Source organism: Microcaecilia unicolor, chromosome 8 (assembly GCF_901765095.1).
Source record: "Microcaecilia unicolor chromosome 8, aMicUni1.1, whole genome shotgun sequence".
NCBI classification, from domain to species: domain Eukaryota; kingdom Metazoa; phylum Chordata; class Amphibia; order Gymnophiona; family Siphonopidae; genus Microcaecilia; species Microcaecilia unicolor.
Window position 1 is genome coordinate 166,784,281 of NC_044038.1, and position 19,050 is coordinate 166,803,330.

At 45.8% G+C, this 19,050-nt stretch overlaps 1 protein-coding gene across 1 annotated transcript in view; it reads right to left on the reverse strand.

The window, feature by feature from the left end:
* PKD2L2 (polycystin 2 like 2, transient receptor potential cation channel) overlaps positions 1-19,050 on the reverse strand; it is a 57,866-nt gene that overhangs the window by 20,414 nt on the left and 18,402 nt on the right. The window contains exons 5-8 of the mRNA XM_030212379.1: positions 11,809-12,027; positions 10,009-10,237; positions 6,385-6,555; positions 1,706-1,887 (exon numbers count right to left, since the gene is read on the reverse strand). Of these exons, the coding sequence (XP_030068239.1) occupies positions 1,706-1,887; positions 6,385-6,555; positions 10,009-10,237; positions 11,809-12,027 (801 nt within the window). The remainder of the gene's footprint in view (positions 1-1,705; positions 1,888-6,384; positions 6,556-10,008; positions 10,238-11,808; positions 12,028-19,050) is intronic.

Consider the following 19,050-nt stretch of genomic DNA (forward strand, 5'->3'; position numbering starts at 1 on the left):
GCCAATCCAGGCCAAGGGCACCTGGCAAGCTTCCCAAACGTACAAACATTTTATACATGTTATTCCTGGAATTGTGGATTTTTCCCAAGTCCATTTAGTAGCAGTTTATGGACTTGTCCTTTAGGAAACCGTCGAACCCCTTTTTAAACTCTGCCAAGCTAACCGCCTTCACCACGTTCTCCGGTAACGAATTCCAGAGTTTAATTACGCGTTGGGTGAAGAAACATTTTCTCCGATTTGTTTTAAATTTACTACACTGTAGTTTCATCGCATGCCCCCTAGTCCTAGTATTTTTGGAAAGCGTGAACAGACGCTTCACATCCACCTGTTCCACTCCACTCATTATTTTATATAACTCTATCATGTCTCCCCTCAGCCATCTCTTCTCCAAGCTGAAAAGCCCTAGCCTCCTTAGTCTTTCTTCATAGGGAAGTCGTCCCATCCCCGCTATCATTTTAGTCACCCTTCGCTGCACCTTTTTCAATTCCACTATATCTTTCTTGAGATGCGGCGACCAGAATTGAACACAATACTCAAGGTGCGGTCGCACCATGGAGCGATATAACGGCATTATAACATCCTCACACCTGTTTTCCATACCTTTCCTAATAATACCCAACATTCTATTCGCTTTCCGAGCCGCAGCAGCACACTGAGCAGAAGGTTTCAGTGTATTATCGACGACGACACCCAGATCCCTTTCTTGGTCTGTAACTCCTAACGTGGAACCTTGCATGACGTAGCTATAATTCGGGTTCTTTTTTCCCACATGCATCACCTTGCACTTGCTCACATTAAACATCATCTGCCATCTAGCTGCCCAGTCTCCCAGTCTTGTAAGGTCCTTCTGTAATTTTTCACAATCCTGTTGCGAGTTAACAACTTGGAATAACTTTGTGTCATCAGCAAATTTAATTACCTCGCTAGTTACTCCCATGTCAGTATTCTAACATTATAAATGAATGTTCTCTTTTAGCCTATTGCCAGCTACCTTTTTTTTTTTTTGGGGGGGGGGGGGTGTACAGTAGTTCCTTTCTTCTCCTTTGGGATCAGTTGAAATCAGCATTTGGATCCTGGAACCACAAGCCTTCATTAACAACTATTGTACATGGGGGAGGAAGTTTTCTCCTATTTTAATAGACCCTCCCACCCACTGATCCAAGTTTGGCATCTGCAGTAATAGACTTGAGGTTGGGAGCTAGTCAACAGGATCTTAATTGGCCAACAGGTGTTGCCCTTGTTGATGACTATGACTGCAAAGCCCTAACCCCCAGCACCCTAGCTCCAGCTAACCCTGAGGGGAAGAGGACCCAATGCAGGAGTTGAACTAAAGACCTTCTACATGGAAGTAGCAGCACTTGACATTAAGCCACTGGACCAGCCCTATAAGAAAGTGGAGTGGAGAAGTAGCCTAGTGGCTAGTGCAATGGACTTTGATCCTGGGGAACTGAGTTCAATTCTCACTGCACCTCCCTGTGACTCTGGGCAAGTCACTTAACCCTACATTGCCCCTGGTACAAAATAAGTACCTGAATATACTATGTAAACTGCTTTGAATGTAGTTGCACAACCACAGAAAGGCAGTATATCAAGTCCCATTTCCCTTTCCCTTATTTAAAAATGGCCAACCTAAGACAGTGTTTGAAAGTGGCTTGTAAAATTTATCATCAAAAGCTTATATTTTATAATTATGAAATATGTATACATGCAGTTTGGAAATGATGAAAATTCATCTACTTGGGATCCAAAGATGAGGTATCCTAATTGTGCATAAGAAAAGAAAATAATAAAAAACATGATGGCGAATCCAATGATGTCCTTGGCACAGCGGGACAAAGTTGAGGACAACTGACTCATGGTCTTGTTAAAGCTTATAAATTTAAATATCTGCAAAAAGAACATAAAAGATAGAAGATATTACATTCTTATTCTCTACATGTTTTTCTCTCTACGGTATCTCTTCTTTTCTCGTGACTTTTCCATGCTGTCCCCATATATGGGAATCAAAACCTAACAAAGCAGAACTGCTGTTATAGACTTAGAACGCACCATCCCGACACCGAAATTTTGGCTTTCCTCCTCAAATCTACCTCTAAACTACTTAGGTACACTTCTTATAGAATAGTGCTTAGCACTTATGTGCACACATGTCAATTAGTGCCATCGTTTTTCTCGCATATGTGCTGTTGTTCTTTGATGCTACGCATGCCATTGGCACCTAAATAAAGGTGCCCTTTATAGGATTTCCCTTATTAGGGCTAATTGTATAACAGAGCCTCTATGTCAATTTTAGGAAAAGGCACCTATTTATCTCATAACAAATGTCCATTAAAATAAATCACTGTAGAAGGGGCTCGACACGGTCCATGTTTCGCATCCAGGCCTCTTCAGGGAACCTGATACTGCTTTAGTTACAATATGTTGCAAGTGATAAATCTCTAAGAAATGTCCATGTGGGTCTCTATCAGGCTTATTTTCAAAAGAGAAAGACGCCCATATTTCGACCCAAATCGGGAGATGGGCGCCTTTCTCTCATGGGAGCCCAAATCGATATAATAGAAAGCCGATTTTGGGCGCCTCCAACTGAAGTCTGTCGCGGGAATGAACAAAGTTGACGGGGGCGTGTTGGAGGCGTGGTGAAGGCGGGACTGGGGCGTGTTTATCGGCCGAGGAGAGATGGGCACGCTCAGCCGATAATGGAAAAAAGAAGAGCGGCAGAAGCGAGAATTTGGGCTGCTTTCTTTGGACCCTTTTTTTTTCACGAACAAGTCCCCAAAAAGTGCCACAACTGCCCAGATGACCACTGGAGGGAATCGGGAATGACCTCCCTTGATTCCCCCAGTGGTCACTAACCCCTTCCCACCAAAAAAAAGAACTTTAAAAACTTTTTTTTCCAGCCTCTATGCCAACCTCAAATGTCATACCTAGCTCCATCACAGCAGTATGCAGGTCCCTGGAGCAGTTGTTAATGGGTGCAGTGGACTTCAGGCAGGTGAACCCAGGCCCATTCCCCCTCCCTACCTGTTACACTTGTGCTGGTAAATGGGAGCCCTCCAAACCGCCCGCAAAACCCACTGTACCCACATCTAGGTGCCCCCCTTCACCCATAAGTGCTATGGTAATGGTGTAGAGTTCTGGGAAGTGGGATTTGGGGGGGATTTGGGGGGCTCAGCACCCAAGGTAATGGAGCTATGGACTTGGGAGGTATTTTAAATTTTTTTTTTTTACTTTTTACAAGTGCCCCCTAGGGTGCCCGGTTGGTGTCCTGGCATGTGAGGGGGAGCAGTGCACTACGAATCCTGGCCCCTCCCACGACCAAATGCCTTGGAGTTGTTCGTTTTTGAGCTGGGTGGCTTCGGTTTCCATTATCGCTGAAACCGATACCGCCCAGCTCAAATCTACCCAAATCCGATGCATTTGCCCGGCACCAACCATATTATCGAAACAAAAGAGGGACACCCATCTTTTTCGAAAATACGGTCTATCCCACCCCTTCGCAGACCCGTCCTCGGAGATAGTTGCCCATGGAGATGGGCATTCACGTTTGATTATGCCCCTCCAAGCCAACAGTTGCCAGCGTTCATGGACCCATTTACAGTGATTTATTTTGATGAACATTTGTTATGAGATAAGTGCATTTTTGGATCTGACTTTATTCCTAGTTTGAATCATGTGCTACGGTTATATTTAGTTGAGAATTAGCACCCTGATGAGCTATGATCTACTGTGGTCTCTCAAGCCTTATGAGCACAATGTAAATTAAAATTCTTTTTTGAAGTTTTGGGATATTCACTCTTCATTTTCTACTGCAAGGTTTGGTTTCTGATTTTGTTCAAGTATACTTTTGTACCTTAATTCAGTGCTTTTCAACCCAATCCTTGGGGGCACAGCCAGCCAGTCATGTTTTCAGGTAATCCACATTGAATATGCATGAGGTGGATCTGTATGTACTGCCTCCTTAAGTATGCAGATCTATCTGATGCATATTCATTGTAGATATCCTGAAAACCCACTAGCTGAGTGTACTCCGAGAAATGGGTTGAGGACCATTGCCTGAATGTACCTATTTTCTTCTGCAAGAATTTTCTGGACGATATTCACCCTACAGTGGTCAGTGTTTTTTTTTTAAAGTGCTGACCACCATGGAAAGAATTAGCCCTGAATAGTCAGTTCTGGGCCATGTCTGGGCACCAATACCTGAGGCTAATTCCTGCTATGAAAGCCACTGGAACTTTTGTGGGTACCGGCTTATATTTAGTGGGATTTAGGGGGAAGTTATCAATGTTAGGACGTGTTATTTTTCTATTAATCCCAGTTATTAGTAACTAGATCTCCTTGCATAAAATGGAACCTGTGCTAAAATAGTATGAGTTAATTACAGTAGCCCACTTTGATAACTTCCCTTCTTAGTGTGAAGAGTTTCAGTCTCTGGTAACCAGAGCTGATACTGTGATGTCATAATGCCTCATTCCACCAAAGCGTAATAGCCAACCTCATCAGTGATGTCACAATGGCTTGACTGCCCTACACTTGGTTCAATTTTGTTACATATAGCAGTGATTTTGATTTCTAGAGATAATTCTTATTTCTTTAATTAAGTGGGGAAGTTATCAACATGGGCTACCATTAAGACCTGTTATTTTATTGTTAACCCCCGTTATTAGTAACTAGGTCTCATCGTGATAAAATAGCATGAATTAGTGGTAAAATAACATGTTTTAATGGTAGCCACATTGATAACGTCCCTTAATAACCAGTTAGACAGGCTTCTACCTGGTTAAATTCCATTGGCTGTCTCTGTTGCTAATATTCAATGGTACTTGAATAGCCACAGAGACCTTCATTGCACTATCTAATAAGTACTGGAGCAGTTTGGGGTGGAGCCAGGACTTACCCAGTTCAGACAAGATTCTATATATGGTGCTATAAAAATTGGCACCAAAAAATACACCTAGGCGTATTCTATAAACTACACCTAAAGTTAGGCGTGGTTTATAGAATACACGTAGCAACCATCCATGCAACTAAATTTAGTCGCAGGTATTTATACCAAGTAGAACTTGGTGTAAATGCCAGCAGCTAAGTTAGGTGCAGAATGGGTATATTCTATATCAGCACACATAGATTTTAGAAATGCCCTCAATTTGCCAATTCCATGCCCATGCCCCCTTTTCAGTTCTGTTTCTTAGAATTTACGCACAGAATACACTTAGCAAGTTTTGCATGTAAATTCTAATTAATGCCAATTAGTGCCAATAATTGCCTGTGAAGTGGCAATTATTGGCACTGATTGGCTTGTTAAGATAAGTTGCACGTGCAAATCAGAATACGACCTGATTTGCGCACACGCAACTCCAGTCACACTATATAGAATCTGGGAGTTAGCAGTGATTTTTAGTCTAAATGCCCAGATAAATTACGAGAGCAAAAATGCTGTCCTAACTTTATCCAGGTAGTTATCCGGGCACAGGTCCGAACCAGCTGGCACCCGGATATTCAGTGTTGTTGCCTGAACTAAGCTGGCATGAAATGTCCAGGCCAGATTCAGCCTGTGGCAGTCAGTCCGGCCAATATTTAAAAACATTTAACTGGCCAGTAATAGCACCTGGCCGGTTAAATGGTACTTAACTGGCCATCTGGTGATATTCAGTAGGAGACAGCCAGTTATCTATCCCCCACTGAATATTGCTGGTTAACGATCAGCAGATAGCTGTTATATTGTGCAATATAATTGGCTATCTGCTGATATTCAGAGTATCACCAGCTAGGTTTGGGGGCCAAATTAAGCCGCCAAAATAGCAGATATATCTTTGGCTGGTTTAAATTTAACCGGGCAACCAGTCAGCGCTGAATATCGGCTTGGCTGGTTAAATTTAAAACAGCCAAAATACACCTGGATGTTCAACTCCAATCACCGGAAACGGCCCGGCACTGAAGATCTAGGCTCAGCACCAACCGTGGGACGCAGCCCGGCTACCTGCCACGGTCTGAATATCAGGCCCATTGACTTTAAAGTCACTGACCACTGTGAGCTGAATAGCAGGGGGTTTGTTCTTATGATAAAGATTTTATGGTTCTCTTATTTTTAGTTCATATTTTATTTTTATTTGATATACTGCAAATTAAAATTAAAATTAAGTGGTTTGCAATAAAAAAAATATAAAGGGGAAAACAGAGATAAGGAGACACATTAGAAAGCGTAGGTTGCAATCAAATTTTAATGCAGCTTTAATCAAAGGTAGGAATCTGTTAGTGCCAATTTTTTGTATTTCAGGTTTTATTTTGATAAGATGGTATTGTAATGAAGTCTTATATTGGACCAGAATCAACAAATTACTGTGATTAATGCTAAAATGCTGTGCAAAACAATATTAAAACTCATACCTTTATCCATGCAAAGAAGACAGTAACTGCTATCATGTTGTTGTACTGAGTTTGCCAGTAAGCAAGAAACTGGAAATTTGGATATTGGTTGGGCGTATTTAGCAATTTTTCAATCAACAAGGACACTTTAGAGGTACGATATAAATTAAAGACAATGGAAAGAAACGATATCTAAATAAAAGAAAAACACAAACCCAAGCATAGAGTTCAGCTTTAGCACTGTTCAGATCCAAGGGAAAGTTGATATAAAAGATGGCGCAATGATAAAAATAGGCGATTTGTGCAACAGCTTAGAATCTAAGGGCCCCTTACTAGCGATTTCTGTGCAGTAAGGGGCCCTTTTACTAAGCAGTGGTAGGGCTAACCTGCAGGTACTGAGTGCCAAATCAACACTATCGCTGGGTTAGAGTGGGTGCCAGGTGGTAATTTCGAAGTTGGTGCGTGCTGTTTCCCGCAGTAGAAAATATTTTTCTATTTTCTACTGTGGGGGGCATTCTTGGTAGTAATCGGCAGCATAGCCACACTGGTGTGTGCTGCCTGATTACTGCATGAGTAACAGGTCAAGAGGTGAGTGTAAGGGCTCAGGGAATAAATAGCTGCACGCTTCTTTTAATTTTAGCACACAGTCATTTACTCCCCATTAAACCCCCCCTTTTCTCAGCTGTGGTAAAAAGTGGCCCAGCACGTGCCAATTTCACACGTCCAAACAACCGCAGGCCACTTTTTACCGCAGCTTAGTAAAAGGACCCCTTAATGAGAGGAAGCCCATTCAGTTCCAATGGGCTTCTTCTCATTTGCTGCGAGGGAATCGCTAGCGTGGCTTTGTAAAAGAGGACCTAAGTGATGGTGGCAAAGGTGGCCAAATTATTAACAAACTGCAAGCAAAATCTTAGTTGTGGGAAGTGGGTAAAGTTTCTAGCAGTCCCTACAATCAAGAAGCAAGACAACTCATTGGTAACGAAGTATTAAGACTGAGGGAAATTCATGTAAAGGCAATGCCCAACTCTCTAATAGAGGTTCAGTATAATCTCCTGGGCCATCAGTACGAACGAGCACTTGAAGGAATAGACAGCTTTTGGTCTATATCAGCTCGATATCATCATAAGTCCATTTATTTTCTTATATTCACTTAAGCACAATTTTCAATTGTTTTTCATAATATTAATATCTTTTCCAAAACCATATATCTTCTCTTTCGAAAATAAGCCCCATAGTATCCAGGGGGTGGGGGTGTATTCCTGTCCTATTCAATTGATGAAGTTCTTTTTCTCTTTTTTTTCTATGAATGTAAAGTTACTTTGATTTTTGGGAAATTGTAAACTGCTTTGATGTGTACAAGAAAAGGATGTTTAGAAAGCACCAAATAAACAATAATTGAGATTTCCATGAGGCAGATGATTTCATTGAAACATGATATCATGTAAGAGGATGAATTGAAAGCAAACTACTTAAGATAGGTTTTTTTAATGGGATAAAAATATTTTTGGAAAAGATATTGATATTACAAAACACATTGAAAATTATGTTCAAATGAACATAAAAAGCTGGACTTATAATGATGTTGCACTGATATAAGATAAACCAAAAGCTGCCTGTCTATTCTTTTGAATGCTCTCCCACTGTGATGGTCCAGGAAGGTATACTGAAGATCTATTAGAGAGTTGGATATTGTGTATATTATTACTCTATTTATTTATTTAAAGATCAGTGACAGAGACATGTGCCTTTATATAACAGACTCCCAGATCCAGCCCCAATAGCACATAAATTCCAAGGCACCTGTTCTGAGGCAGGTGTAAATGTGTGAACATATTCTGCACATGTACAAAATATGCTTGTACATTGCAACTCCACCCATGCTCTGCCCAAACCACACCCATGGGATTGCCTACATGCACCACGTATAACTGTATGCCATCTTGCTGGCATATGTATCTATCTATCTATTAATATATAGACACACACACACACACACATATAAAGATAGATAGATGTGTGTCATATATATAATATATAATATATTGTTTATAATATATATATTGTATATGTTATAAAATATAAAATATATATAAAATAATATATATAATATAAAATATATATTATATATAGACCTTTTCCACTTTACATGAGAAAAACCTTTATACAGTTATGCTTATGTGACAGACTGGGCTGCTTCCAGTCAATATGGACAAGATACATTGATATGAATAAGGTGAAGAAATAGTATAAATTAATCAAAAACTGTGACACTAACATGGAAGCAAAAAAATAGAAACTCAATAATTTTAGACACTGAATTGAAAACAATTAGTTTACATCTAAGTATTCCAATGTTACCAAAAAGACAGTAGGGAGGCACAAAACTTTCCCTATCATGTGGAGTTTAATGGGGGAGGGGCAGTGGGGGGGGGGGGGGGTAGTGGGGGGGGGGGGGTTATAATTTTGTTCACCATGTTAAACTTCAATTTAAAACCTCTGGTGGCAATGCTGAGCCCGCTGTGATCTGTGTTTTTTTAAAGTTTTGACCACTGCAGTCTAAATTAGACCTGCATATCCAGTGTCAGGCCTAATCCAGTGCCTGAAAGATACCTGGGTACTGCTGATATTTAGTGCTGTATTCAAGTAACTAATAGGCATGGTTAGGACAGCCTTTTATGCAGTACTACATAAGAACATAAGAATAACCATACAGGGGCAGACCGATGGTCCATCTAGTCCAGTATCCTGCTTCCAGCAGTGGCCAATCCAGGTCACAAGTACCTGGCAAAATCCCAAAGAGTAGCAAGATTCCGGAATCCAAAAGAGTAGCAAGATTACGGATTCTCAAAGAGTAGCAAGATTCCATGCTACCAGTCCCAGGGACAACAGTGGCTTCCCCATCTCTATCTGAATAGCTGACTATGGCCTTTTTCTTGCCTGATTATCTCTCTGGGCACTGGTATTGAACATCTTCAGTGCCCACATAACTTTTGTGTTTGCCCCGACTCCATCCTGGACTACCCCAGCGCTAACCTGAGATGCCACAGCTGTCAGAGCAGATATTCAGCGGCACTCTCCGGTTGAGTACCATTGAATATCTGTTCCCAGTCTGGACAGCATGGTTTAACAGGGAAGGACCCTCTCCACCTGGTTAAACCACACTGAATATCTACCCCTCTACAGGGTTGCCAGGTGGAAAATTTTTTTCCCACCCAAACCAGCCTAAATCCAGCCCAAAACCCGCCCAAACTCAAACCCCGCCCCTGACACCCCCACCCCTGCGTCATCACCCCGCCCCCGCCGTCATCACCCCCGCCCCACCGTCATCGGCCCCGCCCCCGTTATCAGCCCCGCCCAAAACGTCACTAACCCCGCTTCCCGCGGCCGAAAAAAACGCCCAAAAAACAGCCCAAAAGACCAAAAAGCAGCCCAAAAAACCGCAACCCACCGCGGGCAAAAATTTCCCGCGGTGGGTTGCGGAAAACCGCCCAATTGGGCGATAAAACCGCCCACCTGGCAACACTGCCCCTCTATCTTTGCAAAAAAGTCCTCAGAAAAAGATGTAAGCTAAATTTTAAAAAAACAGCCTCAATTTTAAACCTTATTTTAATTAACATATGCTGAGATTAATCCAGGTATACTCACCAGCACTAGCAGTACATCTAGCATGTTCCAAACACTTCTGAAGTAATCCCACTTTTGTTTTTTTAATTTCATTACTTCTTGAATTACAAATGCAAAGGTGAAAAGGCAAAATATGACTTCGCAAGAGCCAAGGAAGTAATCATAGAAAGTTACGTATCTGAGAAGTTTTACAGAGTAGAACTGCCAGGAAGGAATAGCGCCACCTGTGGCAGGGAATTCAGTAATCAACCTGGGAAATAGTCAGTATTAAAAATACGAAGCTCCATTTTTATTCTTAAAATGCCAGAAATTAAGATCACAATCAAACAGTGCATGCAGTTTTCTCTCATGAATATTCATTGTGGGTATCCCAAAAACCTGACTGGCTGGGGTACCTCCAGATTGGGAATCACTGACTTACAGTCAGGGGACATTTCTACAAAGTAGTGCCTAAATGTAGGCTTTGCTGTGACAGGTCATTGACTGGTATAAATGTGCTTTTCTAATGTGCACATCTGATACTGTTCTTTAAGGGGTGTGCATTGCTGGGCGGGATGCCCATAACACACCCATGCTCCACCCATCCATTTGCATGCAATTGGCACCTAAATTTGGATACTCTTTATAGAATTGCCCTTTTACCTCAAATTCTGTAAAATCACTAAACATTGCACATGCACATTTGGGCCCACTTTGTGTGTGCAATTTAATTGAATAACAAAACTAATTAGCGCTGATAATTGGCTTATTAACAACCAATTAGTTACACTAATTAGATTTAATTGAAATATATGTGTGTAAATTTAGGTGCATGACAGAAATGGTGCACACTTAAGGCAGAACTACCTCCGGCAGCTGCATTGGGCCGGCGGTATTTCTGAGTTAATGTGTGGTAATCCTGCGTTGGGCTTACCAACGCTTTGTAAAAGGGCCCCTTAGCTGGTTAAATGCCGATTTCCAGCACTTAACCAGTTAAGTAATTGCATAAATAGGACCATGTAAAAGTCAATCCTAATGTTATGCGGTTCTTCGTAGCCAGTTAACTGCCAAATATCGCAATTAACCGGCTATGTTTTCACCAGCTGTGTCTACCCAGAAATTCAATATCACAGCTTGAACATGGCCTGGCATTGAATTTCTGGGTATAACACCAGCAGCAGTCAGCATCCTCTGTGTTTATTTGCAAAGCTGCAAAGAACTGCTGCGTTAACGAATGAGGGGGCGATATGTATAAAGAGGGATATGAAAGTGGAGGAGACAAATTGCAGAATTTACAGTTACACTGTAGGAAGACTGATGAATGGGGACACATGTCAATTTTGAGTTACCGCCTGGCTACCGCGTGGCCCTTGCGGTAGTTTCATTTTTGATGAGCATCTGCTACACACACCGAAAAATAAGTTTTATTTTCTGGTGCATGGCAGAAACCAGGCATTAATCATCATTCTACACGTGCAGATGATTACCACATGGTTAACGCATGACACTTACCGCTAAGTCAAGGGCTGGCGGTAAGCTCTCAGACCCAAAATGGACATGCGCCAATTTTTATTTCACTGCACGTCCATTTTGTGCAAATTTTTTTAAAAAAGGACATTTTTACAGGTGCACTGAAAAATGGATCTGCGTGCACCCAAAACATGCACCTACACTAGTGAAGCCCATTTTTTGGCACACCTTACTAAAATTGCCCCTAAAGCATCTATTATTTCTACAAATCAAAGTGAACTAATAGTGGAACCAAATTATGTCAGCTAAATGTAATGCAAAATTATGTTTCAAATATACAATTTTAGAGTTGTAGTTAAGTTTGATATTTACCTGATAACACCAAAGAGGTTTACATTAGCATTATAAACAGCAAAATCAATAAATGCAACTCTTGTTCCTCTAGTAAGCCAGCTGTTCCTTTTCAGAAACTGAATTAGTGCCAGGCTGGCTTCTTTTGTAGAAGCTAAGACTGCAATGTATCCTCCACTGCTGTAAATACCAACTTTTCCCCAGTGCCATTCACCAAGTCTTGGATGTGAATAGACCCATCTATTGGATATGAAATAAAACAAATTGGTTTTGCTGATAGGAATAGGATCTTCACAATTCATTTTTAATAGTATTCCAAGAAAATGTGGCCATGATAAAACGTTTGTATACATATTGGGGTAATTCTATGACGTACGTGCTAGATGTTTACATGCCAGCTATATGCACTAGGGATGAGCTGTTGTTTGTAATGACACGTGAAATGTCATTGACAGATCCCATGGCATTGCATGTTGTTAATGAACAAAAACGAGGAGAAAAAACAGTTGTATTTTTTCACTTGCAGATACTACTGTGCATTCTTTGCAAATAGTGCGCACATGCATGCCCCATTGCACATGAGCATGCATGCACTATTGGGAGCCAGTGTGCCCTCTTTCAAATCATGTGCATTATTGGCAATGACTGCACACTCTCAATGACAATGCTCTCGTGAGAACATCAGGCAAAATGAAAACAAACAAAATGAACATTCCTGGAAGAATTATGAGAAAATGGGAAATGAAAAGAAGGTAAAATTATGTATCATACCTGATAATTTTCTTTCCATTAATCATAGCTGATCAATCCATAGACTGGTGGGTTGTGTCCATCTACCAGCAGGTGGAGATAGAGAGCAATCCTTTTGCCTCCCTATATGTGGTCATGTGCTGCCGGAAACTCCTCAGTATGTCGATATCCAAGCTCCATCCGCAGGACTCAGCACTTAGAGAATTACACCCACAAAGGGACACTCTGCCCAGCTCACCACCACCGAAACGGGGGAGGGGAATTAACCCAGCTCATCCCCACACAAGTGGGGGAGGGGAATCCGTCCAGCTCATCCCCGCGGAGCGGGGGAGGGACACCACACCCGCCGATGCGGGGGGATCTGGCTTATCCTGCAACCGCAACCGCGGGAGGAGCTGACTGACCCTAACACCGCCGAAGCGGGAGGGGTACAAAGCTGCCCTACTGCCGCACGAAGCGGGAGGGAGCGCCGGCAGAATTTAAGTCTCAATCCAGCCCCGTAAAACGGAGGGGAGAGGAATGCAGCAGCTCACTGTAACACAAATTCGTCTCAACTCTTGAAGAATCCATTGAAAAACTTGAACACGAAGTCCTCCTGAACAGGAACTGAAGACTAAACTTGAACCTGAAATGCAACCAGAATATAAACAATACAGATATCTGGGAGGGGCTATGGATTGATCAGCTATGATTAATGGAAAGAAAATTATCAGGTATGATACATAATTTTACCTTCCATATCATCATGCTGATCAATCCATAGACTGGTGGGATGTACCGAAGCAGTACTCACCCAGGGCGGGACATAGAAACCCCTGACCGCAACACTGAAGCTCCAAACCGGGCCTCCGCCCGAGCAGCCACAGTCAAGCGGTAATGCCTGGAGAAGGTATGGGCCGATGCCCAAGTTGCCGCCTTGCAAATCTCTTCCAAGGAGACGGACCCGGCCTCTGCCATCGAGGCCGCCTGAGCTCTAGTGGAGTGAGCCTTCAGCTGGATAGGCGGCACCTTCCCCGCGGCCACATAAGCCGCTGCAATGGCTTCCTTGACCCATCTTGCCACTGTAGGCTTAGCAGCCTGCAGACCCTTACGAGGACCTGCAAACAGGACAAACAGATGATCCAACTTCCGGAAATCATTAGTCACTTCCAAGTATCTGATGATGACTCGTCTCACATCCAGATATTTCAGAACAGAGTATTCCTCTGGGTAGTCCTCCCTACGAAAGGAAGGGAGACAGAGCTGCTGATTCACATGGAAGCGAGAAACAATCTTGGGCAGGAAGGAAGGCACTGTGCGAATAGACACTCCTGCCTCAGTGAACTGCAGAAAGGGCTCTCGACATGAGAGTGCCTGGAGCTCGGAAACTCTTCTGGCTGAAGTGATAGCCACCAAAAAGACTGCTTTCAACGTCAGGTCTTTCAGAGATGCCCTTGACAAGGGTTCAAAAGGCGGCTTCTGCAAGGCTCTTAGCACCAGGTTGAGATTCCACGCAGGCACCACTGAGTGCAGAGGAGGGCGCAGGTGATTAACTCCCTTGAGAAAGCGCACCACATCTGGCTGCGAAGCCAGGGAAGCACCCTTCAGGCGGCCCCTGAAGCAAGCCAGAGCCGCTACCTGGACTTTAAGGGAACTGAGCGACAGGCCTTTCTCCAGACCTTCTTGCAGGAACGCCAACACTGAAGAAATTGGAGCAGTGAAGGGAGAAAGTGAGCCTGCTTCACACCACGCTGCAAAGATACGCCAAACCCTGGCGTAAGCAGTAGAAGTAGAGCGCTTCCTCGCTCTCAGCATAGTGGCGATGACCTTGTCTGAGAAGCCCTTCTTTCTCAGACGCTGCCGCTCAATAGCCAGGCCGTAAGACCAAAGGGGGAGGGATCCTCCATCACCACGGGACCCTGATGTAACAGGCCCTGCTCCACTGGCAGCCGCAGAGGATCGTCGACTGAGAGCCTGATCAAGTCCGCATACCAGGGACGTCTGGGCCAGTCTGGACCCACCAGGATTATCCGGCCCGGATGCTTTGCCACCCGGTCTAGCACCCTGCCCAACATGGGCCAGGGCGGGAACACATAGAGAAGCTCTTGTGTCGGCCACTGTTGGAGAAGAGCATCTACTCCCAGGGATCGAGGGTCCCGTCCTCTGCTGAAAAAGCGCGGCACTTGGCAATTGGCTGATGACGCCATCAGATCTAGGCTCGGCTGGCCCCAGTGCTTCGTGATGTCCAAGAACGCCTGAGCAGATAGCTGCCACTCTCCGGGCTCCAAGGTATGGCGACTGAGAAAGTCCGCCTTGACATTCATGACTCCGGCAATGTGGGCCGCTGACAGCTGTTCCAGGTTCGCTTCCGCCCACTGGCATAGATTCATGGCCTCCTTGGCTAGAGGGGCGCTCTTGGTACCTCCCTGGCGGTTGACATAGGCCACAGCCGTGGCATTGTCCGACAGGACCCGTACTGGCTTCAACGCCAGTACCGGGATGAACTCCAAAAGCGCCAACCGAATGGCTCTGAGTTCCAGGAGGTTGATAGACCACATTGCCTCTGCAGGAGACCAGAGCCCCTGCGCTGTCCTTCCCAAGCAGTGGGCTCCCCAGCCCGACAAAGAGGCGTCCGTCGTGACGACAATCCACTCCGGGGTCACCAGAGGCATTCCTGCAGACAACTTGTCTGTCTGCATCCACCAGCTCAGCGCCTTGCGCACTGCTGGGTCCAAGGGAAGGCGCACAGCATAATCCTCCGACATCGGAGTCCAGCGCTGCAGCAGAGAGAGTTGTAGTGGTTTCATATGAGCCCTGGCCCAGGGCACTACTTCCATCGTGGCCGTCATAGAGCCCAACAGCTGCACATAGTCCCAAGCCCGAAGAGGAGAGGCTACTAGGAGCTGGTCCACCTGAGCCTGAAGTTTGACAATCCGATTGTCTGGCAGGAACACTCTGCCCACTTGGGTGTCGAATCGAACTCCCAGATACTCCAGGGACTGAGTCGGGCGCAGCTGGCTCTTCTCCCAGTTGATGATCCATCCCAGGGAGCTCAAAAGAGCAACCACCCGGTCCACAGCTTTGCCGCACTCTGCATAAGAGGGGGCTCGGATCAACCAGTCGTCCAGATAAGGATGGACTTGTACTCCTTCCTTTCGCAGGAAGGCCGCGATGACCACCATTACTTTGGAGAAGGTCCGCGGAGCAGTAGCCAACCCGAAAGGGAGGGCTCTGAACTGGAAGTGTCGGCCCAGGACTGCAAAACGCAGAAAGCGTTGATGAGGAGGCCAGATGGGAATATGCAGGTACGCTTCCTTGATGTCCAAGGAAGCCAAGAACTCTTCCTGCCTTCACTGCCGCTATAACAGAGCGGAGAGTCTCCATGCGAAAGTGCCGCACTTTCAAGGCCCGATTGACCCCTTTGAGGTCGAGGATAGGCCGGACAGAACCTCCTTTCTTTGGTACCACAAAGTAAATGGAGTAACGTCCCTTGCCAGTCTGATTTTCTGGCACCGGAACGACCGCACCCAGGCGGATCAGGTTGTCCAAGGTCTGCTGCACTGCCACAGCTTTGACCGGAGACTTGCAGGGAGAGAGTACAAACCCGTCTCTTAAGGGTCGGCAGAACTCTAACTTGTAGCCGTCTCTGATGACTTCCAGCACCCAAGCGTCTGAAGTTACTTTGGTCCACTCGCCCAGAAACGAGGACAGGCGTCCTCCAATCTGCACTGGGCCATGGACCAAGACCCCGTCATTGGGTACGAGACCCTGGAGGAGGACCGGAGGGCGTACCTCCGGGACGGCGGTCTCTGCGAAAGGAATGCTGCTTGGGGGAGAAGTTCCTTTTGAAGGAAGAGGGGGCAGAGAAGCCCGACTTGCCCGGGCGGTACCGACGGGCTTCTTGAAACCGTCCTCTGGAGATACCGGGGCGAGCACTGGCCCGAGCCCTGACCTCTGGTAACCTCTTGCCCTTAGACGTGCCGAGATCGGTCACGATTTTGTCCAGCTCGACCCCAAAGAGCAGTTTGCCTTTAAAAGGCAACTTAGCCAGGCGGGACTTAGAGGCGTGGTCCGCAGACCAATGTTTCAGCCAAAGCCAGCGCCGCGCAGAGACTGTCTGAGCCATGCCTTTAGCCGAGGCTCTCAAGACATCATACAGTAAGTCTGCCAAATAAGCCAAGCCCGATTCCAGGGCCGGCCAGTCAGCCCTCAAGGAAGGATCCGAGGGGGAAGCCCGCTGCACCATAGTCAGGCACGCCCTGGCCACATAGGAGCCGCAAACTGAGGCCTGCAAACTTAAGGCAGCCGCCTCGAAGGACGACCTTAAAGCCGCTTCCAATCTTCTGTCTTGGGCGTCCTTTAGTGCCGTGCCACCTTCCACCGGCAACGCCGTTTTCTTAGTCACCGCAGTGATTAAAGAATCCATGGTAGGCCAAATAAAGGCCTCACGTTCACTTTCAGGCAAAGGATAGAGGCGGGACATAGCCCTAGCCACTTTGAGGCTCGCTTCCGGGACATCCCATTGAGCCGAAATTAAGGTGTGCATGGCATCATGCACGTGGAAGGTTCTAGGCGGGCGCTTCGTCCCCAGCATAATGGCGGAGCCAACAGGGGCTGAGGGAGAGACGTCCTCCGGAGAGGAAATCTTCAAAATGCTCATGGCCTGCATTAACAGGTTGGGCAAATCCTCTGAGCGAAAGATCCGTGCTGCAGAGGGGTCATCCGCTCCATCCGAGCGGGAATCCGTCTCCTCCAAGGAATCCCCAAAGGACCGTTGGGAGAACTCAGATACGCTGCCCTCATCTACATCAGAGGAAACAGCGTCCTCTAAGGCCTGGGCATCCACCCGAGGGCGTTTACTTCCGGGGGCCTCAACCCCTTTATCGGACAAGGGAGAAGGGGCAGCGTTCTGCATAAGGAAGGCCTGATGCAGCAGCAAAATAAACTCGGGGGAGAAACCCCCCAAACTGTGCAATTCAGCAGCCTGGGCCACAGCCCTAGACGCACCCTCAACCGGCGCTCGCAAGAGCGGGGGAGAACCATGCTGCGCATCCAAGATGGCGTCCGGCGCGACACTCCGTGAAGGAGCTGCGCGGGAAGAACGGCGCTTAACTTTAGCCGCTTTTTTGCCGTCGCCCAAATCAAGGGCGGCCATGGCATGAACGTCTCCCAGCTCAAGGGCGGCCCAAGAAGAAGCCGTCCGAGCAGAGTGGCTGGCCAAGATGGTGGAGGCGAGCAGCGGGGGATGGGCGTTTATGGCGGGAAAAACCGCCGCGCCGGAGGAAGAACCGGGACACTGACCGGCCTCCAAACTGACACCCAACAAGGGCGAATCAGACTTTAAAACCCCCGCATCCCCGTTAGAAGCGCACACGCGGTCCGGGGAGCGATTCTTCGTGCCCTCGCCCTCCGACGCCATAGGCCACGTGGAGATCAATCGGGGAACCCCCTGCCCGCTATAAAAAGGTAAAAATTACCTGCTTCTCGCTCCGAGCTGTAACGACCTGGTGTCCCAGTGAGTAGCTGCAATAAACGTTTAAATAAACGTCGAAATAAACGCCCTTAAGGACGTTCAAAATTTTTTTTTTTTTTTTTTTAACGGAGCCAGCGGGAGGGGGGAGAAAAGGAGGGACCTGGCGCCACCAGGTTTGCACTTGCTCAAGAAGAGCCCTCAACCCCAGGCACTCAACAAAACCTAAAAATTAGGCTTGGAAGCCTAGCCAGAGCTGCTGCTGTGTGTGACCACCACCTGCTGAGATAGAGAACATACTGAGGAGTTTCCGGCAGCACATGACCACATATAGGGAGGCAAAAGGATTGCTCTCTATCTCCACCTGCTGGTAGATGGACACAACCCACCAGTCTATGGATTGATCAGCATGATGATATGGAATAGAAGATTATCCAGCTCCCTATTCCTAATGTGCACACCCACAACAGAACCAGCCTTCTGTATAATTATGGTACAGGCAGAGACCCCTCCACTGGAATGGTGGAGGGCCCAGTCATAGAGCTCAGGCCATTACAGACCTTGGCTGAGTCAGAAATCTGATGGCTAACATAACTGGGAGCTTCCTGGAAAAGTATGGCCTAGTTTGTAGCCCAGATTGAGGCCTAAAAGTTAAGTCAATAGATATGGAAACAAAATAGAGGATTTCAACACAAAATGGAAGCCCGTATCTGTTACAAAGTGGAATTTTCTCTAATGTAAGTTAGAAAAACAAGTTGAGAAATAAGTGAGTCATAGCAGGTGCAAAGAAAATAGGGAACTAGCTGTTCCAGAGAGGAGGGAGACTTCCTGTGAGCAGGATTGTGGTCAGCTGGTGTGAGAAAGGAAAGGCGTAGCAAGATAGAAGCTACTCATTAGCATGAGCCAATCAGTGACAACCATGACATTAGTATAGATCCAATCAGGTATATCTACTGTCATATTACCCATATCCTGAGGGCACCTATAAAAATCCGGGCATTTCCTGGTTTGAGTTAGAGAGAAAAGGGTTGGCACTCTCTCTCCAAGGGAAACCAATGTGTCCA